The sequence below is a fragment of the Sander vitreus genome, chromosome 6, assembly GCF_031162955.1.
Source record: "Sander vitreus isolate 19-12246 chromosome 6, sanVit1, whole genome shotgun sequence".
Taxonomy (NCBI): Eukaryota; Metazoa; Chordata; class Actinopteri; order Perciformes; family Percidae; genus Sander; species Sander vitreus.
Window position 1 is genome coordinate 524,045 of NC_135860.1, and position 22,500 is coordinate 546,544.

The window sequence follows — 22,500 nt, forward strand, 5'->3', positions numbered from 1 at the left end:
CCCAAACTCAACGTTCCCGACCGCTTCGAGGTAAAACCTGTCCCGCTCTGAGCCTCTGTCTGTAATCTGTAAACACTGATCTGATGTCTGTGTCATGGTTTACAGTTAGCCCTCCTGTTGTCCTCTGGTCATTTTAATCACTTTTTCTGACGTTGTTTTCCACTTTTTCCCAAAGTTTTAGGTGCTTACTTTTTTTTGTGTGTGTGTGTGCGTGTGCGGGAGTCCAGTATACTTGTGGGGTCCCGACAGCTTTGTGGGGCCAAAATGCTGGACCCCCCCAAGGTTAAAGGTGTGTTTGAGGGTTAAGACTTGGTTTTAGGATTATGGTTAGAATGAGGTTCTGGTTAGGGTGAGGGTAAGGGTTAAGGTTAGGCATTTAGTTGGGATGGTTAAGGTTAGGGTAAGGGGCTAGGGAATGCATTATGTCAATGACGGGTCCCCACAAAGATAGTGCCACAAGTGTGGGTGACTTGGACTTAGCAGCGTACACTATAAAGTGTCTTAGCTAGAATGAAATCAGCCGTCTGTCTCTGCCCTCTCAGCCCACGTCGAGCACTCGCGGCTGGCTGATCTCGCCGCTGGGACCCAACCCCTGGTGGACGCTGCTGGCGGCCGCCGTCCCCGCTCTGCTCTGCACCATCCTCATCTTCATGGACCAGCAGATCACCGCCGTCATCGTCAACAGGAAGGAGAACAAACTCAAGGTCAGGACCGCAGGCTGGTGAAACGAGTCGTCGTACCGCGATGCGGACGAAGACGATGCAGCGACAGACCACAATGGATTATAGCCCTGATGTTGCTGATGATTCTCAGTTAGTTAGTCTGTTGTGTTCAGACTCCGCTACGTTCAGGAAGTGTCTTCTTTAGAGCAGATAGAGTAAAAAGGGAGTTCATTTATAAATGTGCTTGAATTTGTTGATTAAAACCGTGTATAATAATATTGAGGTGATGCATTGTGGTTTCAAATTGTTGACAGGATAATTGGGGGGTGTGTGTGTGTGTGTGTGTGTCTGTGTGTGTGCGCGTGTGTGTGCGCGTGTGTCTGTCTGTGTGTGCGTGTGTCTCTGTGTGCGTGTGTCTCGTGTGTCGTGCTGTGTGTGTGCGTGTGTCTCTGTGTGTGCGTGTGTCTCTGTGTGCGTGTGTGTCTCTGTGTGTGCTGTGTCTCTGTGTGTGTGTGCGTGTGTCTCTGTGTGTGTGCGCGTGTGTGTGCGCGTGTGTCTGTCTGTGTGTGTGTGTGTGTGTCTCTGTCTGTGTGTGTGTCTCTGTGTGCGTGCGTGTGTGTGTCGCTGTCTCTGTGTGTGTGTGTGTCTGTCGCTGTCTCTGTGTGTGTCGGTGTCGCTGTGTGTGTGTGTGTGTGTCGCTGTCTCTGTGTGTGTGTGTGTGTGTCGCTGTCTCTGTGTGTGTGTGTCGCTGTCTCTGTGTGTGTGTGTCGCTGTCTCTGTGTGTGTGTGTGTGTGCAGAAAGGCTGTGGCTACCACCTGGACCTGCTTGTGGTGGCGGTCATGCTGGGCGTGTGCTCCATCATGGGCCTGCCGTGGTTCGTGGCGGCGACCGTGCTCTCCATCTCCCACGTCAACAGCCTGAAGCTGGAGTCTGAGTGCGCGGCGCCCGGCGAGCAGCCCAAGTTCCTGGGCATCAGAGAGCAGCGAGTCACCGGCTTCATGATCTTCGTCCTGATGGGCTGCTCCGTCTTCATGACCTCCGCCCTCAAGGTGAACGGCAGCAGAAGACCGCCAAAACGGGGGCAGCAGCTCCCAAACGCCGCAGTAGTGTGGACAGGAGAGAGAAACTTAGCAACAGATATTTGTTTTTAAACCATGAGCGCATCACTTCTCTGTTTCCATCAAACTGTAAAATGTCTCTTCATGCTTTAAGAGTTCATTTTTTCTTTCTGTCCTTCAGTTCATCCCAATGCCGGTCCTCTACGGAGTCTTCCTCTACATGGGAGTGTCCTCGCTCAAAGGCATTCAGGTCGGTCTGTCCGTCTCTCTCTCTCTCTCTCTCTGTGTGTCTCTCTCTCTCTCTCTCTCTCTGTGTGTCTCTCTCTCTCTCTGTGTGTCTCTCTCTCTCTCTCTCTCTCTCTCTGTCTCTCTCTCTCTCTCTCTCTCTGTGTGTCTCTCTCTCTCTCTCTCTCTGTGTGTCTCTGTGTCTCTCTCTCTGTGTCTCTCCCTCTCTCTCTGTCTCTCCATCTCTCACTCACTGTCTGTGTGTCTCTCTCACTCTCTCTGTGTGTCGGTCTCCATCACTCACTGTCTTCCTCTACATGGGAGTGTCCTCGCTCAAAGGCATTCAGGTCGGTCTGTCCGTCTCTCTCTCTCCCTCACTCACTGTCTCTCTCTGCCTCTCTCTCTGTATCTGCCTCCCTCTCTCTCCCTCTCTCTCTGTCTCTCCATCTGTCTCCCCTTCTCTCTGCGTCAGTCTGTGTCTCTGATGTCTCTGTGTCCATCTGTGCTTCCCGCAGCTGTTCGACCGGATCAAACTGTTCGGCATGCCGGCCAAGCACCAGCCGGACCTGATCTACCTGCGCTACGTCCCGCTGTGGAAGGTCCACGTCTTCACCGTGCTGCAGCTCACCTGTCTCATTGTCCTCTGGACCATCAAGGCCTCGGCCGCCGCCGTGGTCTTCCCCATGATGGTGAGACCAACACATCTTCCTTTTTTTAAGAATGACTTCAGTGCCGTTCTTTGTTCTTTTCTCAAAAGTCTTCCAAAGACAGCTGTTCTCCAGCAGCAGCAGCCATCTTCTTTGTTTTCACGTAGCAGGGAATTCACGCAGATCTGTCGCAACTCTGCAGTCATTATGTTAAGCCCCGCCCACCGACTCTACGCACGATGTGATTGGCCTGACCAGAGTTTGGTTTTTCCAGCTCACAAGCCAACGGAGAGTTGCTAGACTGACCCTGGTAAGGGGCTAGGGAATGCATTATGTCAACGACGGGTCCCCACAAAGATGGTGTCACAAGTGTGTGCAAGTTTTGGTCGCTGTATACAGCAGACAGGTTGTCTGCTGTATACAGCGACCAACCTCCCTACACAGATTTTCGGCCTTTCATACTACTCGCTACGGTGTCAATTCACACACAATCGCAATAATGTAAGTTAATGGAGGCCAAACGGCGTTGTTAAACACGCTAAAAAGCGAGTATGTGTCTTGATAACACTGGTCTGATGTTGCTGCTGGTTCTGGCCCAGTTTAAACCCAATAACTGGTCTGATGTTGCAGGTTCTGGCCCAGTTTAAACCCAATAACTGGTCTGATGTTGTTGCAGGTTCTGGCCCAGTTTAAACCCAATAACTGGTCTGATGTTGTTGCAGGTTCTGGCCCAGTTTAAACCCCAATAACTGGTCTGATGTTGCAGGTTCTGGCCCAGTTTAAACCCCAATAAATGGTCTGATGTTGCTGCTGGTTCTGGCCCTTTTTAAACCCAATAACTGGTCTGTTGCTGCTGGTTCTGGCTCTGGTTAAACCCAATAACTGGTCTGTTGCTGCTGGTTCTGGCTCTGGTTAAACCCAATAACTGGTCTGATGTTGCTGCTGCTTATGGCCCAGTTTAAACCCAATAACTGGTCTGATGTTGCTGCTGGTTCTGGCTCTGTTTAAACCCAATAACTGGTCTGATGTTGCTGCTGGTTCTGGCTCTGGTTAAACCCAATAACTGGTCTGATGTTGCTGCTTCTGGCTCTGGTTAAACCCAATAACTGGTCTGATGTTGTTGCTGGTTCTGGCCCTGTTTAAACCCAATAACTGGTCTGATGTTGCTGCTGCTTCTGGCTCTGGTGTTCATCCGGAAGCTTCTGGACTTCTGCTTCACCAAGAGAGAGCTGAGCTGGCTGGACGACCTGATACCGGAGAGCAAGAAGAAGAAGGACGACGACAAGAAGAAGAAGGAGAAGGAGGTGAAACTAACCGTGTGACTCTGCTTCAGGGCTGCTAGTGATGATTATGTTCATAGTCGATTCATCGGTCTATTTTCTTGATTAATGGAGTAGTTGTAGAGGCATTGAGTAATGAAAATGGCCCAACTCGAGGAGCAGCACCAAGTGTGCATTTGAAAATCTCACTGCACGCAGTTCACTACGACCAATCACAACAATAAACGGGGTGACGCTTAGCTACCAGAGGAGCTAACTGGGAGGTTAAACTCTTAGCTACCAGAGGAGCTAACTGGGAGATTAGACTCTTAGCTACCAGAGGAGCTAACTGGGAGATTAGAATTTAGCTACCAGAGGAGCTAACTGGTAGATTAGACTCTTAGCTAGCAGAGGAGATAACTGGTAGATTAAACTCTTAGCTACCAGAGGAGCTAACTGGTAGATTAGACTCTTAGCTACCAGAGGAGCTAACTGGGAGATTAAACTCTTAGCTACCAGAGGAGCTAACTGGTAGATTAATCTCTTAGCTACCAGAGGAGCTAACTGGAGATTAGACTCTTAGCTACCAGAGGAGCTGAATGGTAGATTAACTCTTAGCTACCAGAGGAGCTAACTGCTAGATTAATCTCTTAGCTACCAGAGGAGCTAACTGGTAGATTAACTCTTAGCTACCAGAGGAGCTAACTGGTAGATTAGACTCTTAGCTACCAGAGGAGCTAACTGGTAGATTAGACGCTTAGCTACCAGAGGAGCTAACTGGTAGATTAGACTCTTAGCTACCAGAGGAGCTAACTGGTAGATTAACTCTTAGCTACCAGAGGAGCTAACTGGTAGATTAAACTCTTAGCTACCAGAGGAGCTAACTGGTAGATTAGATCTCTTAGCTACCAGAGGAGCTAACTGGTAGATTAAACTCTTAGCTACCAGAGGAGCTAACTGGTAGATTAAACTCTTAGCTACCAGAGGAGCTAACTGGGAGATTAGACTCTTAGCTACCAGAGGAGCTAACTGGGAGATTAGACTGTTAGCTACCAGAGGAGCTAACTGGGAGATTAATCTGTTAGCTACCAGAGGAGCTAACTGGTAGATTAGACTCTTAGCTACCAGAGGAGCTAACTGGGAGATTAGACTCTTAGCTACCAGAGGAGCTAACTGCTAGATTAGACTCTTAGCTACCAGAGGAGCTAACTGGTAGATTAGACTCTTAGCTACCAGAGGAGCTAACTGCTAGATTAGACTGTTAGCTACCAGAGGAGCTAACTGCTAGATTAGACTCTTAGCTACCAGAGGAGCTAACTGGTAGATTAATCTCTTAGCTACCAGAGGAGCTAACTGGTAGATTAGACTCTTAGCTACCAGAGGAGCTAACTGGGAGATTAATCTCTTAGCTACCAGAGGAGCTAACTGCTAGATTAGACTCTTAGCTACCAGAGGAGCTAACTGCTAGATTAGACTCTTAGCTACCAGAGGAGCTAACTGGTAGATTAGACTCTTAGCTACCAGAGGAGCTAACTGGTAGGTTAAACTGTTAGCTACCAGAGGAGCTAACTGGTAGATTAAACTCTTAGCTACCAGAGGAGCTAACTGGTAGGTTAAACTCTTGCCGTATCCGGTCGGCAAAACAGCAAAAAACATCTTTCTTGCAAAGGATATACACAGTGGCACTCATACGTTTATGAACCCATGCTAAAGTTGACTAAAAAGAGGAATTAAAAAACCTCTTTTGGAAATTGATCTTAATGAAACATACCCTTCACCATACCCCCCCATCATCACATACCCTTCACCATACCCCCACATCATCACATACCCTTCACCATACCTAGAGATTGGCATGGAGTACTTTCCATGAAATCATCTCTCAATGCAAATCAAACCAGCTATTAGGCTAACTGATAGGTGTGTGTGTGTGTGTGTGTGTGTGTGTGTGTGTGTGTGTGTGTGTTCCAGGCTGCTCAGAGGATGCTGGAGGACGTGGAGGATGATCCGCCGTACGATGGAGGAAACCTCAACTTCCCGATCAAATCCCTGAAGGGACGGTGAGTCAGCATCACAACACTGACAGACACCTCGACCAATCAGCTGGCCTCAATTTCAATTAAAACATTGTCGCTTTTTCCAACGTTTTTGACGTTTCTTTCCAATGTTTTTATGTGTGTGTGTGTCTCTCTCTGTGTGTGTGTGTGTGTGTGTGTGTGTGTCTCTCTCTCTGTGTGTTTGTGTGTGTGTGTGTGTGCTCTCTGTGTGTGTGTGTGTGTGTGTGTGTGTGTGTGTGTGTGTCTCTCTGTGTGTGTGTGTGTAGTGGCTACCCTCTCTGCTGTGTGTGTGTGTGTGTGTGTGTCTCTCTCTCTCTGTGTGTGTCTCTCTCTGTGTGTGTGTGTGTGTGTGTGTGTGTGTGTCTCTCTCTGTGTGTGTGTGTGTGTGTGTGTCTCTCTCTCTGTGTGTGTGTGTGTGTGTGTGTGTGTGTGTGTGTGTGTGTGTCTCTCTCTGTGTGTAGTGTGTGTGTGTGTGTGTCTCTCTCTCTCAATAGTGTGTGTGATAGTAGTGTGTAGTGTGTCTCTCTCTGTGTGTGTGTGTGTGTGTCTCTCTCTGTGTGTGTGTGTGTGTCTCTGTGTGTGTGTGTGTGTGTGTCTCTCTCTCTGTGTGTGTGTGTGTGTCTCTCTCTCTGTGTGTGTGTGTGTGTATCTGTCTCTGTGTGTGTGTGTGTGTGTGTCTCTCTCTGTGTGTGTGTGTGTGTCTCTCTCTCTTTGTGTGTGTGTGTGTGTGTGTGTGTGTGTCTCTCTCTGTGTGTGTGTGTGTGTGTGTGTAGCTTGGACCCATCAGAAGTGAACATCTCGGATGAAATGGCCAAAAGCGGCATTTGGAAATCAGTTTCCATGAACAATGATGGCAGCAAAGGTCTGAAACGCAGCAACGGGTAAAAGATTATTTAATCCTTATAATTAATTATATATAATCCTTATATAAAACACTCTGAGGAAGTGTGTGTGCTTCCAGCAGGGGGAGACTCCTTAAACCTGTATTATATCTGAAGTCCAGCAGGGGGAGACTCCTTAAACCTGTATTATATCTGAAGTCCAGCAGGGGGAGACTCCTTAAACCTGTATTATATCTGAAGTCCAGCAGGGGGAGACTCCTTAAACCTGTATTATATCTGAAGTCCAGCAGGGGGAGACTCCTTAAACCTGTATTATATCTGAAGTCCAGCAGGGGGAGACTCCTTAAACCTGTATTATATCTGAAGTCCAGCAGGGGAGACTCCTTAAACCTGCTATTATATCTGAAGTCCAGCAGGGAGACTCCTTAAACCTGTATTATATCTGAAGTCCAGCAGGGGAGACTCCTTAAACCTGTATTATATCTGAAGTCCAGCAGGGAGACTCCTTAAACCTGTATTATATCTGAAGTCCAGCAGGGGAGACTCCTTAAACCTGTATTATATCTGAAGTCCAGCAGGGGAGACTCCTTAAACCTGTATTATATCTGAGGTCAACAAGTCCAGCAGGAGACTCCTTAAACCTGTATTATATCTGAAGTCCAGCAGGGGGAGACTCCTTAAACCTGCTTTCTATCTGAAGTCCAGCAGGGGGAGACTCCTTAAACCTGTATTATATCTGAAGTCCAGCAGGGGGAGACTCCTTAAACCTGTATTATATCTGAAGTCCAGCAGGGGGAGACTCCTTAAACCTGTATTATATCTGAAGTCCAGCAGGGGGAGACTCTGTCACTACCCGATGTGAGTTGCACATGCGTCACTTTGCATTGCATTTTCACGGCATGATTCCTGACGTCAGTTCTAGATTAAGAGACTGAAGTAGCCTCCAAGAACCTGCTAACGAGAGACTTCTGTAACGTCAGTACAATAACAATGGACCTACACAACGAAGTCCCTTCACTGCTGGCTACAACTTAGCAATCAAACACAACAAAGGCTGTTACTTGAATGGCGTTTTGGTTTTTAGCTAACGTTTGCCGGAGCCGGCTCTCTTGGCGTTATGTCGTAAACCGTTCTGAGCATGCGCCACTCACATCTGCACTCGACTCACCTCGGGTAGTGACGGACTCCTTAAAGTGATGGTTGGGAGTTATTTCACCCTAGGCTGCTTTGCACCTTGACCTCGAGCCAAACACCCCCCCCCCCCATCAGCTTTTTTCCCTTGTTATAACGTTGGTGGAGTTAGCGTTATCAGCTGGTTAGCTTAGTGCAGGCGCTAATGGATCCACGTTTGTATCTCGTAAATGACCCCACTAATAATGCCCGGAATGATACCAAACTTCTACAGTAGTACAAATACTTTCTGTACTTATAAAACGAGGCATTGGAAAGTTTGTAACTATGCCAGAAGTATGTTTTAGTAGTAGTAGTAGTAGTAGTAGTAGTATGCATGCATGCACTGGGCGATAGCGCCAATAGGGCAATAGCGCGTTAGCAGCTGAGAGGAGTTTCCATCAGGCAAGTGTTATTTTAAATATACTTCTGGTGTACTTACAAACTTCCTAATGCCTCGTTTTATAAGTACAGAAAGTATTTGTACTACTGTAGAGGTTTGGTATCATTCCGGGTATTATTAGCGGGGTCATTTACGAGATACAAACAATGAAATAGTAAAACAAAACCTAATGTATTTGAGGGATGAGGAAATAACTGAGTGAGTTGTTTGTGTGTTGCAGCCTGGAGGAGCTGCAGAGCGTCCAGATAAGCGTGGAGAACGAGGACGGTCGCAGAGTGGTGGTGGACGCTGAGACGTCGCTATGACGACGGCGTTGCTGACTGCGTGCCTCCGTGTCCTCTGAGCTGGGGCGACCGATCACGCTCCACCTGGCCGCGCCGTACTCCTCCCCGCTGCCTTGTTCAGACGGAGGCCAACGTTTTATTTTCTCATCGTTTTATGGTGAAAACGCGGAGACTCCGCCACTCGGGAGCAGATATACGGCCGCCACCTTTTCTCTGGAGCACAGCTGCCTTCCTCCTCAGGTCTTCTTTGGGATCGGCTGATTGGCTGATTGGCTGATCGGCTGATTGGCTGATTTTTTTCTCCAGACTGATGATCTGAAAAACACACACCTGAAGTTTAATTTTATTGTTTTAAATGTACGAGACTCTTCAATCCATCATGCTGATTTACTGTGTGTGTGTGTGTGTGTGTGTGTGTGTGTGTGTGTGTCTGAATGATGTCACAGCCCTTGTCCTCTTCTTAAAGTTTCAATAAAAATCAGTTTGGTGACGAAAAAATAAAATCTGATTCCAGGTCGTTGAAACTAAAGACTTTGTGGAGATGAAATGATTTTTAATTTGGGGTTAAAGAGCTGCAACAAACGATTACTTCCATTATCAATTAATCGTTTGCTCTATAAAATATCAGAACATTTATAAAATGTCCATCCTAGTCCCTCAAAACGCTCCTCACAAGTAAAATAAAGGACCAGTTCACCACTTTCATTGAATTTGGGTGTTTTAGTCAATTTTATAAGCATTTGAAGAGAGAAAAACTCATAAAAACATTGAAAAAAGTGACATAAATGTCGTAAAAAACTTCAAAACCATCGGTGGAAAAGCGGCAAGTGTCGAAAAAAAACCAAAACGTTCAAATTTTGTCCCAGAAAAACAAAGTTGCTTTGTCGACAGGTGTTAAATGTCTTGTTTTTGTTCCAAAACCCAAAGATATTCAGTTTAATATGATATAAAAACAGAAGAGCAGAAGGATCTCCATATTTGTGAGGCTCAAACACAGCGTTTTCTGCCATTGTTGCAGCTGCAGCACGGCTGCATGTTTTTTATAATAATAATTTATAATTTTTGGGCTTTTTATGGCCTTTTAATCGACAGGATGAGGAGGGATGACCAACCCGTTCTCGCTCCGAACTTGTAAAAATACGGATGTTTAGACAGTGGTTGTCAGCGTATGAAGAGACGAAAAAAGGGTCCTTCTGCGTGTTTGTAGTAAGAGCTACACCCCAACCAGACGGCCGACCGTCGGCAGGAAAGCCTGATCAGTCTCCCTGAGGTCCAAAAAAATGCCTCAAAACACACTGAGGCGACGCCGACTTGAGCGTACGCTCTGCGCGTGCAGGAAACGTAATACGTCTCCATAGCAGCAGGCGGCGCTTCTCTGTATTGTTTCCCAGAAAATGAAGGCCGACGGCTCCTCCAACGGACGACGGCACGGACACACCGAACAGACTCGAGTCAACGACTCTCCAAAGACTGTCCGATGGCCGATAATCGGCAGTGGTGGAATGTAACGAAGTACAAATACTTTGTTACTGTACTTAAGTACATTTTTCACGTATCTGTATTTTACTTAAGTACAATCAATAGTGCATACTTTTGACTTTTACTTCGTTACATTTTGCAGCAATTATCTATACTTTCTACTCCACTACGTTCCGTTACATTTTCTGATCAGTTTTTCCCCGTGACAAAACGTCTTCCTGACCGTCACACGTTTGCAGTCCGCAGGGAAGCCTTCAGCAGCGGCTGCCCAGCTCCCAGTGCCGCTCGCGATATTAAGAATCCCACTATGGCCACGCCAAGACCCGCCCTTCAATAGCATTCATTGGCCAGGCGCGTACTGCTCCCGGTACTACTGCTGCTCCTGTTACTGCTGCTGCTCCCGATACTCTGCTGGGTCATATGTGAAGCATCCGTTCACAAAGGGTTAATATACAACCTGTATATCTATCTTAAAAACACTCCTGGTCCTCCTCAGCTGTGAAGCCACGTACTCGTTGTCCAAGCCCGTGTGTTCTTGCTAAATAAATGTGTGCAGCATTCACTGTCCCGTGGGAAATAATGTAAAGTCGAGCTTCATGCAGATCACCCTGATAGATAACCAGAATTGTAAGTCAGAAGGTAAACTGGGCCACAGATGGTAAGCACAATTACATTACATACAAAAACTGACTGTAACAAAAGAGAGGAAGGAAGGAAGACTGGCAGGAAGGAAGGATGGCAGACTGGCAGGAAGGAAGGATGGCAGACTGGCTGGCAGGAAGGATGGCAGACTGGCTGGCAGGAAGGATGGCAGACTGGCTGGCAGGAAGGAAGGATGGCAGACTGGCAGGAAGGAAGACTGGCAGGAAGGAAGGAAGGAAGACTGGCAGGAAGGAAGGAAGGAAGACTGGCAGGAAGGAAGGAAGACTGGCAGGAAGACTGGAAGGAAGGAAGACTGGCTGGAAGACTGGAAGGAAGGAAGACTGGCTGGAAGACTGGCTGGAAGACTGGCAGGAAGGAAGACTGGCTGGAAGACTGGCAGGAAGGAAGACTGGCTGGCTGGCTGGAAGGAAGGAAGACAGGAAGGAAGAAAGGCAGGAAGGAAGGCTGGCAGGAAGGAAGGAAGGATGGCAGGCAGGAAGGAAGGAAGGAAGGCTGGCAGGAAGGAAGGAAGGAAGGCTGGCTGGCAGGAAGGAAGGAAGGAAGGAAGACTGGCTGGCAGGAAGGAAGGAAGGAAGGAAGGAAGACTGGCTGGCAGACTGGCTGGAAGGAAGGAAGACTGGCTGGAAGGAAGGAAGGAAGGCAAGAATAGGTCCAAAGAAAGTGACACGAAACGTCACATTTTTGGCAGAAAGAAGTCTCTATAAAGAAGAACTGTGGTCTGTAACTGAAAAACATTTTGCCAAGAATCTGGTGTACTCCCTGCAGTCCTCCAGAGGACCCCGGGGGGGGGGGGGACACGCACCCCCATTTGAGAAACACTGCATTAGATAATGCCTCATTTGCATATTTAAACAGAACATTTTCAGAAAACTTGTAATACAAAAACTAATAGTCCTGATGTCAGCGATCAGCTGATATCTGTTCAAATGTTTCTGTCCTTCAGTCGTTATCACTTCCTAATCTGTCATCACGTGACCTCATTAGTCAGTGGACTTTGAGCACAGCAATAAATATATTTATGATGTTTTAGTTCATTTTCTTGAACACTCGTCTCCACTGACGTGACCAACAAAATGAACTGTTTTAATTTGCTGAAGCCCCAGCATGAACTGTGCAGCTGTATTAAACAGGGAAACCTAAATATATATATTTATTTATTTATATATATATATATATATATATATTTAATTTTATATTTATTTTATATATTTTTTTTTTTATTTTTTTATTATTTATTTATATATATTTTTATATTTATATATTTATTTTTATATATATTTATTTTATATATTTTTATATTTATATATATTTTTTTATATATATTTATTTTATATATATTTATTTATTAATATATATATTTTTACATTTATTTTTATATATATATTTATTTATATTTATTTATATATTTATTTATTTATATATATATATTTTTATATATATATATTTTTATATTTATTTATTTATTTTAAAATCTGATTTTTATTCTAAGTGTGTGACAACATTATGAAAGGATCCCTACAGTTAGTTAAAGAGTAAGATCCTTTTAGTTTAACATGGAACGGCCCTGAAATCATCATCAGCAACGGAGCAATCCGGCGGAAGTCGAACGTCAAGGATATAAACTACAAATAGCCGAACTCTGCGTCCAGATTGGTTTGTTTTCCGCCAAGAAAATTGGGCGGTTTTGTGTGTTTGGCTTGAAAATGTCAATCTCTATCTGGCAACACTGCTTGTTGTACTAATCCTACATTTCCCATGAACACTTATGTTGGCTGCGTGTCTAGCGTGCGGTATGGATGAACTAAAAGTAAAAGTCCTTAACATCGTACTTAAAGGGTATCTTTGTTTTTTCAAAGTGCCTGTATTATGAAAAAATGACTTTTTCTGGGATTTGGGGAGTTCTTTAGTGTCTCTGGTGCTTCATACACACTGTGAAAACAACCCTCCATGCTGTTCTGAGTGAGATACGGTTTCTGAATGTGTCCTGCCTTCAGTCTCCGGGTCAGCTGGTCAACATCTGCACGGCTTTCTACGTCACTAGCCGAGACGAGGGGGCTAGGGGGCTAACCGTTAGCATGCTAGCTCGTTCTCAATGGCAAAACACTGCTACAACACACACTAGTTCACCATAATCTCCAAAAGAACTACTTCCATGTCCCTGTTCTGCAGGTATTCAACACAAAGGTGGAAGTGTTCCCTCGTTTAGAAGAAATCTCCCAGCTAATCCTGCCTTGTACTACTGAAGTTGGAGAAACAGCTAGCTAGCTCATGTAGTCCTTACCTAGCTACTGAGCACGTGGTCCTTACCTAGCTACTGAGTACGTGGTCCTTACCTAGCTACTGAGCATGTAGTCCTTACCTGCTACCGAGCATGTAGTCCTTACCTAGCTACTGAGCGTGTAGTCCTTACCTAGCTACTGAGCGTGTGGTCCCTACCTAGCTACTGGGCGTAGTCCTTACCTAGCTACTGAGCGTGTAGTCCTTACCTAGCTACTGAGCGTGTAGTCCTTACCCTAGCTACTGAGCACGTAGTCCTTACCTAGCTACTGAGCGTGTAGTCCTTACCTAGCTACTGAGCATGTAGTCCTTACCTAGCTACTGAGCATGTAGTCCTTACCTAGCTACTGAGCATGTAGTCCTTACCTAGCTACTGAGTACGTGGTCCTTACCTGCTACTGAGCATGTAGTCCTTACCTAGCTACTGAGCATGTAGTCCTTACCTAGCTACTGAGCATGTAGTCCTTACCTAGCTACTGAGCATGTGCGACTGCCAACAAAGATGTTCCAGCAGTGAGAGGTCTCACTCTGTAGCTAAAACAGAGACCTGAACACAGGGTGAAAAGAGGAGCTGCAGCAATGAGCAGTACAACAAAAATATGGTGTTTTCTGACAATTAAACCATGTAAACCTATTCTGGTACAACCTCAAAATACTATTATGAACCTGAAAATGAGCAGAATATGGGAGCTTTAAAACCCCTCATGTTGTCTTCGGGTCTGTATTGGGCGACAAAATATGCACCGTAAATTAAAAGAATTAAATTTAAAAAAAATGACAAAACGTTGGGAAAAGCAACCAAAAAATATGAAAAAAAGCAGCTAAAACATTGAAAAAGTGACAAAAATGTTGAAAAAACCCGCAAAAACAAATAAAACATTAAAAAAAGTGACTAAAACATTGAGATAGGGATACAAAAGCGTTTTTTTCATGGTTTATGGGAGACAACACAAGGGTTAAAACCCCTATTTTCCCATGTTGTTGTGTCTCAGTGACTAATGGGAACTACAATCTTTGAAATGTGTCCAGTATTGCAGCGGCAAAACAAGCTGCAGTGTAACGTTAACGGACAAATGTTCAGCATCAGTCAGCGTCCACTAAAAGTTCTGTTGTTGCCGCTGACAGACTCAGGTTATTATTCTAAGTGTCTGACAACATTATGAAAGGATCCCTACAGAGATAGACCTTTTAGTTAAAGAGGAAGATCCTTTTAGTTTAACATGGAACAGCCCCGAAATCACCATCACCAAACTACACCAGACTCCATGTAAATAATCAGGACTTTTAGCGTGTATAGAGCCAGCATATCTCCACCAGACTCCATGTAAATAATCAGGACTTTTAGCGTGTATAGAGCCAGCATATCTCCACCAGACTCCATGTAAATAATCAGGACTTTTAGCGTGTATAGAGCCAGCATATCTCCACCAGACTCCATGTAAACAATCAGGACTTTTATCATCGTAAAACACACTTCATTCAAAGTGGACAGAAACTAAATAAAACTACCAAAAGTCGTCTTGGTTCATCTTTCCACTGTTCCAACAATCACCACTCTGGTTTGGTTGAAATAAACCCTTAATTCACCCATTTACATGTGGAGATATGCTGGCTCTATACACGCTAAAAGTCCTGATTATTTACATGGAGTCTGGTGGAAATATGCTGGCTCTATACATGCTAAAAGTCCTGATTATTTACATGGAGTCTGGTGGAGATATGCTGGCTCTATACACGCTAAAAGTCCTGATTATTTACATGGAGTCTGGTGGAAATATGCTGGCTCTATACACACTAAAAGTCCTGATTATTTACATGGAGTCTGGTGTAGTTTGGTGATGGTGATTTCGGGGCTGTTTTTTAAGAAATACATTCACAAATTGATCATATTTTACCAAATATTTATCTTTTATTTAAAAAATTAAACTGTTCAAGTTAAAATACTGTAAATACATTTCTGGTGTAAATATGCTTTGTTAAACATTACAAAGCCAAAAAATACATTTTATGTAAAATTAAAGCTACAAAATGTAATTTTGGGAAAATGTATTAAAAGACAGTTATGTTCTGTTAACGTCAGGTATATTTTGGGGCCCCAGCCGCTGGAATATTCCTCTTTTAATCTTTTGATTCCGGTTTAGTTTAGTTTCCAGTGATCGGGGGTCAGTTAGAGCAGAGTGGACATGACGAGCAGCGTGGTCAGCAGCAGAGCAGCAGACCGCCTCTGGGACCCCCCCCCTGCAAACAAACACACAAACTTCAACATTTCTATCGCCTTTTTCGCTTTAGTCGCTTTTTTCAGTTATTATATATATTTATAATTATATATAGACGCTTCTTTCAGCATTTTTGGTACAGGTATATATACACACACACACACACACACACACACATACAGGTATACACACAATAACACACACACACACATAGAGGTATACACACAATAACACACACACACACACACACACACACACACACACACATACAGGTATACACCCAATAACACACACACACACACACATACACACACACATACAGGTATACACCCAATAACACACACACATAAAAAGAAAGTACACAAATAACTCCTCCAGTTACAGTAACACAATTGTGACATTGGAAGCTCCGCCCCCTGACCTTCTGGTTGGAAGCTCCACCCCCTGACCTTCTGGTCTTAAGCTCCACCCCCTGACCTTCTGGTTGGAAGCTCCACCCCCTGACCTTCTGGTTGGGAGCTCCACCCCTGACCTTCTGGTCTTAAGCTCCACCCACTGACCTTCTGGTCTTAAGCTCCACCCCTGACCTTCTGGTCTTAGCTCACCCCCTGACCTTCTGGTCTTAAGCTCCGCCCCCTGACCTTCTGGTTGGAAGCTCCACCCCCTGACCTTCTGGTCTTAAGCTCCACCCACTGACCTTCTGGTTTGAAGCTCCGTCCCCTGACCTTCTGGTTGGAAGCTCCACCCCCTGACCTTCTGGTCTTAAGCTCCACCCCCTGACCTTCTGGTCTTAAGCTCCACCCCCTGACCTTCTGGTCTTAAGCTCCACCCCCTGACCTTCTGGTTGGAAGCTCCACCCCCTGACCTTCTGGTTTGAAGCTCCACCCCCTGACCTTCTGGTCTTAAGCTCCGTCCCCTGACCTTCTGGTTTGAAGCTCCGTCCCCTGACCTCTGGCCTGAAGCTCCGCCCCCTGACCTTCTGGTTGGAAGCTCCGCCCCTAACCTTCAAGCTCCGCCCCCTGACCTGACTCACCGCTGTGCAGCAGCAGATCCTTCGTCTGCGCCAGAGATCCGTTGTGCGGCGCTGGCTCGATCTGCAGAACTTTACACATCAGAGGGTAGATGTGGATGCTGTCGAACGGCTCGGACAGGAAGTTCTTCTTGAAGTCGGGTCCGAAGGCCCTGAAGATGGTCTTCATGTCCATCTCTCCGTTATGGTAGCCGTGGTCGCCTTTGTTGACGTAGACGATGAATCTCTGGCGGGAAACAAAGCAGAGGAAGAATCGGAATTACGACGATTTACAACAATCTGCCACAAACGACGTCAAAAAGGGTCGTAAAAAAAAAAAAAACGTTTTTATAAAGTGTCGGAATTTTTTTTTTAAATGTCGAAAAAAAATGTCGAAAAAAAATTCAAGAAAGTGTCGAAAAAAACAGCAAAAAATTTCGTAAAAAAAGTCAAAAAAAATAATACGTCAAAAGAAAAAAAGGGTGTAAAGGGTCAGAATATTTTTTTTTGTAAATGTTGAAAAAAAAATGCGAAAAAAAATGTCGTAAAAAACTCCAAAAAAGTGTCAAAAAAATTCGCAAAAAAAGTGTCGGAAAAAACAAAAAAATGTGTCGGAAAAAAACTGTCGAAAGAAATTCCAAAAAGTGTCCAAAAACTCATAGTGAGAGAAACAAAGCGTCTTGACGTCAAAAAGGGTCGTAAAAAAAAAAAAAAACTTCGAAAGTGTAAAAAGTGTCGGAATTTATTTTTTTTAAATCTTGAAAAACAATGTCGAAAACAAATTCAAGAAAGTGTCGGAAATCCCCCCAAAAAAATACATCGAAAGAAAAAAGGGTATAAAGTGTCGGAATTTTTTTAATTTTTTTTATGTCAATTTTTTTTCGAAAAAAACAAAAAATGTCGGGAAAAAACTAATGTTGGTGATAGACGGCCTAATCAACCAATCAGATCAACGATACATCTAACTCTTGCTGAAACCAGTCGGGAGAAGAGCAACAACATCTTTTCCTCCGAGAAAAGCCTCCGGTGCCGTTTTTTTGCTCTTCTTTCAATGAAGGAATACTTTCTAATTCAGATCAAACTCACGCGATAGCTACGCTCATCTCATCCGTGGAAGCCGCCACGTTGTTTAGACTGAACAGTCGCTTCTCGTTGCGTCACAGCTAAACCCGCCTCAGCACCAACGCTGATTGGTCGGTTGTTTGGCGAACGGCTCCAAATTTTCTCTATCGCAAGATGCCAGACTGATCTGCGAGTGGAAAGCTGGAGCTCGCCAGATCAGGACGCTCTCACCAGGCTAACATTTTATAGCATTGGTCGACGGGAAGACAACACAAGGGTTCAAATAGAGCTCAACAGTCCCGCCGCTCCTCTGAGAGACCTTGGAAGTAAATTTCCCATCATTTCTCCCGTTGACGTCTGGAAAGATCCGTATATAAAGAGTTTTAGACCGTGCCTTAGGCTAACCAGACGCTACGTGACTCATACGCGTACAACGTATCATTTAGGGTAAACAAACAAACAGAAAATCCCCAAAAAGTCAAAGATACAAGACTGTGTACACTATCGTCATCTCAGAGCGAAGGAACTACTCCTCCCATAAACCACCGCGCGCCACTGAACAAAGGAAGCTAACGTTAGTTTAGCTAACAGCTAATTGGGCTAACCGCTAGCTGAGACAGCACGTAATGACTTTAAAAGACCCTCAAAATAAAACCTGAAAATAACTGTTAACATATATAACAGCTGTTACGTCAGCTGTAGACGGCTTTACCCAGCGTTTAGTTTGAGTTAACGTTATTTTAGACAATCAAGCTGTCAGCTAGCGGTTAGCTGAATTAGCTGTTAGCTAAACTAACGTTAGCTTCCCGGTGGAGGCTAACGGCAGACGCGTGGAACAGATCGTGATTCGTGCAGTGTCGTAAAGCTTCGTGACGGATCATGCAGGCAGCACAGATCGGGTACTGACACCCCCCCTCCTCACCAGCATGAGCTCCACCAATCAGAGGCATCACTGTGGGATTGTGGGATTGTTCAGGATTGTGGGTAATGAAGTACTTATCCAAGACATCGCAAATAAAAGACATTCATCTCTAAACAAGGGTAGTGTCCCATGATTTGTGGCGTCTATATGAGCATATACAATCGCTGAGTCATGTCGGCATGCTGGTTTTACGTCTACCATCGACGGTTACCATTTTATGGCTTATACTGCAAATGTCAATGGAGAAACTGCATTGTATTTTTACTTCCTGGAACCCGCTGTGGGCGGGACTGTTGAGCTCTATTCCCCAAAACCTTTGTGAAAAGAGACTCACAGAGTTCAGGTTGAAGCCCAGATCTGCGACGATCACGATGGGCGGCAGCCGCTCGCTCTTGGCGAGCCGGAAGCTCTCGGGGATCTCGTGTTTCCGGTACACGGTCAGATTGGGCGCGTTGGACAGAGCGTCGAACACTTCCTGCTCCCTCCCCGGCCGCGGCGTCAGGATGCCGAAGCCACCGTAGTCGAGGATCTCGAAGCTGGCGAGCTTCAATAAGTTCAGGTACTTGTTGAGGATGATCTCGTCCACCTTGTTACAACACATGTTATAACAACACATTATGTTAAAACAACACATTATGGAATAACTACACATTATGTTATAACAACACATTATGGAATAACTACACATTGTTATAACAACACATTATGTTATAACACTTCATGGAATAACTACACATTATGTTATAACACTTCATGGAATAACTACACATTATGTTATAACAACACTTTATGGAATAACTACACATTGTGTTATAACACTTCATGGAATAACTACACATGTTATAACAACACTATGTTATAACTACACATTATGGAATAACTCCATATTATGTTATAACTACACATTATGTTATAACATGTTATAACACTTTATGGAATAACTCCACATTATGTTATAACTATACGTTATGTTATAACACATGTTATAACTACACATTGTTATAACACTATGGAATAAAGAGGAGGAGGAAAATGTCAAATTGTGATTATTTTGACTGATGTTGCTATTGCGATATGATTCACGATATTGGAGGGAATGATACATTTTTTGGATCATGATTCTCATTTTCATTGAAACACAAATAAAAATGTACTATATCCATGCAGTGTGATTTTTCCGAGAATCTGCACCAAACAAAGATGTTTTCCTGTAGTCTGCAGGAGGTTATTTGTAGGCCGGGACGTCTCTGCAGCTCCACAATACTTCCTTTTTGTCTGGGTTTTGGTATTTTGTTCTGTCTTATTGTGGTAGTCTTGTTTTTCTGTTTTGTTCTGTTTCCTGTTTTATTTTGTAGTCTGTCTTGTCTCCCTTGTCTTGTTCTGTTTCCTGTTTTATTTTGTAGTCTGTCTTGTCTCCCTTGTCTTGTTCTGTTTCCTGTTTTATTTTGTAGTCTCCTTTGTCTTGTTCTGTTTCCTGTTTTATTTTGTAGTCTGTCTTGTCTCCCTTGTCTTGTTCTGTTTCCTGTTTTATTTTGTAGTCTGTCTTGTCTCCCTTGTCTTGTTCTGTTTCCTGTTTTATTTTGTAGTCTGTCTTGTCTCCCTTGTCTTGTTCTGTTTCCTGTTTTATTTTGTAGTCTGTCTTGTCTCCCTTGTCTTGTATTGTTTCCTGTTTTAGTTTTGTAGTCTGTCTTGTCTTGTTCTGTTTCCTGTTTTATTTTGTAGTCTGTCTTGTCTCCCTTGTCTTGTTCTGTTTCCTGTTTTATTTTGTAGTCTGTCTTGTCTCCCTTGTCTTGTCTAGTTTACTTCCTGTCTTTGTTTGTTTCCCGCCTTTTTTGATTGTTCTGCCCCACCCTGATTTGTTCCACCTGTTGTATCACCTGTCCCTTGTTAGTGTTCATTACCTGGTGTATTTAGTTCCTGTTCTGTCTTCGTCTCTTGTCGGATCATTGTACGTTCTGTTGCTTGTGATGTTTGCTGTGTGTTCTGTGTGTACGTTTTGACAAATATTTTGCCTTTAACAAACATTGCGCCCCCTCTGCGATTTCCATATTGCACTAGTCCATATTGCGATTTTGATAAAGTTGTGATTAGTTGTGCAGCCCTACCGTTAAACACGCAAACGCGCTGCCTTTTTTGTCACCATGAGTTTATAGACACGTCTCTGCTGATTGGCTGTCACCTGGGACACAGTAGAGTTTAGATTCTCTGCCTGAGCCCGAGCCCACATTTTACGCCGCTATGATCGGGCCGGGCCCTTAAACAAGCATTTGTGTTTTTTTAATCATTACTTTATTCGCCTTATTGGGTGGGGAGCAAGCTCTGCCTCTCCAGCTTCTCCCGTAGCTCTGGGTGGACTGAGTGGGAGGTAAACTGTGCTACATCGTGTCCCCCCCCCTCTGCAGCACTGTTGTCAGCCAGTGCGTCAGCATGCAGACCGTGGCGAAGGACGGTATTAATTAGGTGATCGAGACAAGAAAGTCTCCTATATGGATTTTTTGGGCCCGATCTGAGCTCTAGGACACAGCCAATAAAAGAGAGAAAACATAACTCAAAGCACGTTGCTCACCGTTCTGAGGAAACATGTCGGTCAACCAGGAAACCGTAGCAATAAGGTGAACACCGTTTTAAGATTGTGTGAGAACGTGGTCCTGTGTTATTACATAATGAAGTCAGGGATGCACCAAATCCAGGATTCGGGTTCGGATTCGGCCAAATATTGGGGCTTTTTGACAGGGTTGGGTTAGAATTTTTTCCCACCGAACTGAACCCTATGCTTGCACTCTTCACGCTACGCTGGTCGACGTAACGACGGCGCCGTTGATTACGGGAAGGTGTTTACGTAGGTGGAGCGTTCAATGCAGCAGGCTGAGAGGAAGTGGAAATGGAACTGGTGAGCAGAAAAAGGGTTGTTTGGCAGTACTTTCAGTCAAAAGAAGGCCATTCAAGTCCAGCTACATGTTCAATCTGCAATGCTGATTAGTCTGGTGGTGGCGAGGACCCTAAACAATACACAACATCACCGCTGTTACAACATCTGGTATGAAACATCTGGAAGAATACGAGCTGAGCATGAAGGAATCTACAGACAGCAGCCAGAATGCAGCAACTTCAGGTACGGCAAAGGAAGGACAGTCACTGTTTACTTCATTAATGTGTTGACTGTGTTCATGGACTGAGGACGGGACGAGGACTCAGCAGAACCTCAACCAGGGGGTTCAGGATTCAGCAGAACCTCAACCAGGGGGTTCAGGACTCAGCAGAACCTCAACCAGGGGGTTCAGGACTCAGCAGAACCTCAACCAGGGGGTTCAGGATTCAGGCTGAACCCCAAAAATCTGGATTCGGTGCATCCCTAATAGAGATCTCTAATGTCTAACTTAAGTGAATGTCTATCAGGATACATTTGGACACATAATGCGTAGTACCAGACCTGCGGGCGCTTCTTGACGGTGGTCATGCCGTGGTCGGAGGTGATGATGACGTTCAGGCTGTCGTTGAGCCGCCAGCGGCCGATGGCGTCCCGCAGGTAGCCAACGGTACGGTCGATCTGGCGGATGATCTGCTTCCTGTCCGGCGTGTCAGGGCCGTGGGCGTGGCCAACGTTGTCCGGCTCGCCGTAGTACAGCGTCACCAGGTCGAAGTCTTCGTCGGCGAACCAGCTCATCACCGCGTCGATGTTCTGCCGCCACTCGGTCTCATTGTCGTCCGGGTGGCCGGACTCCGTCACGCGCACGCGGTCGACCGCCTGGCCGCTGTAGTTAGCCGCGCCGCCAGGGAAGTAGAAGGACGCGGTCTTCAGACCCTGGAAGACAAAAACAGGGAGGAAAACATCAAGAAACAGGAAGGAAATTACACAGAAACGAGTACATTTGGGTTGTATATAATGTACAGGCCCGTAGACAGGGGTGTGTGTGTGTGTGTGTGTGTGTGTCTGTGTTTGTGTGTGTGTGTCTCTCTCTGTGTGTGTGTGTGTGTGTGTGTGTGTGTGTGTGTCTCTGTGTGTGTGTGTGTGTGTGTGTGTGTGTGTGTGTGTGTGTGTGTGTGTCTCTGTGTGTGTGTGTGTGTGTCTTTGTCTCTGTGTGTGTGTGTGTGTGTGTGTGTGTGTGTCTGTTTCTGTGTTTCTGTGTTTGTGTGTGTGTGTGTGTGTGTGTGTCTGTTTCTGTGTTTGTGTGTGTGTGTGTGTGTGTGTGTGTGTGTGTGTGTGTGTGTGTCTGTTTCTGTGTTTCTGTGTTTGTGTGTGTGTGTGTGTGTGTGTGTGTGTGTG

At 45.0% G+C, this 22,500-nt stretch overlaps 2 protein-coding genes across 3 annotated transcripts in view; one reads left to right on the top strand and one right to left on the bottom strand.

Annotated features, from left to right (window-relative positions):
* The window catches only part of LOC144519086 (sodium bicarbonate cotransporter 3-like), a 60,721-nt gene extending 51,611 nt beyond the window's left edge, over positions 1-9,110 (top strand). For both annotated transcript variants that reach the window (XM_078251975.1, XM_078251974.1), the window contains exons 17-25: positions 1-30; positions 543-704; positions 1,461-1,712; positions 1,903-1,971; positions 2,462-2,636; positions 3,767-3,897; positions 5,824-5,912; positions 6,683-6,790; positions 8,545-9,110. The exon at positions 1-30 is cut by the window's left edge and continues 84 nt beyond it. In XM_078251975.1, the coding sequence (XP_078108101.1) occupies positions 1-30; positions 543-704; positions 1,461-1,712; positions 1,903-1,971; positions 2,462-2,636; positions 3,767-3,897; positions 5,824-5,912; positions 6,683-6,790; positions 8,545-8,629 (1,101 nt within the window). In that variant the 3' untranslated portion in view covers positions 8,630-9,110. The remainder of the gene's footprint in view (positions 31-542; positions 705-1,460; positions 1,713-1,902; positions 1,972-2,461; positions 2,637-3,766; positions 3,898-5,823; positions 5,913-6,682; positions 6,791-8,544) is intronic.
* Positions 9,111-14,961: 5,851 nt separating this feature from the next.
* LOC144519088 (ectonucleotide pyrophosphatase/phosphodiesterase family member 7) overlaps positions 14,962-22,500 on the bottom strand; it is a 9,998-nt gene continuing 2,459 nt past the window's right edge. Inside the window, exons 3-6 of the mRNA XM_078251978.1 lie at positions 21,667-22,038; positions 18,571-18,822; positions 16,277-16,499; positions 14,962-15,265 (exon numbers count right to left, since the gene is read on the bottom strand). Of these exons, the coding sequence (XP_078108104.1) occupies positions 15,195-15,265; positions 16,277-16,499; positions 18,571-18,822; positions 21,667-22,038 (918 nt within the window). The 3' untranslated portion in view covers positions 14,962-15,194. The remainder of the gene's footprint in view (positions 15,266-16,276; positions 16,500-18,570; positions 18,823-21,666; positions 22,039-22,500) is intronic.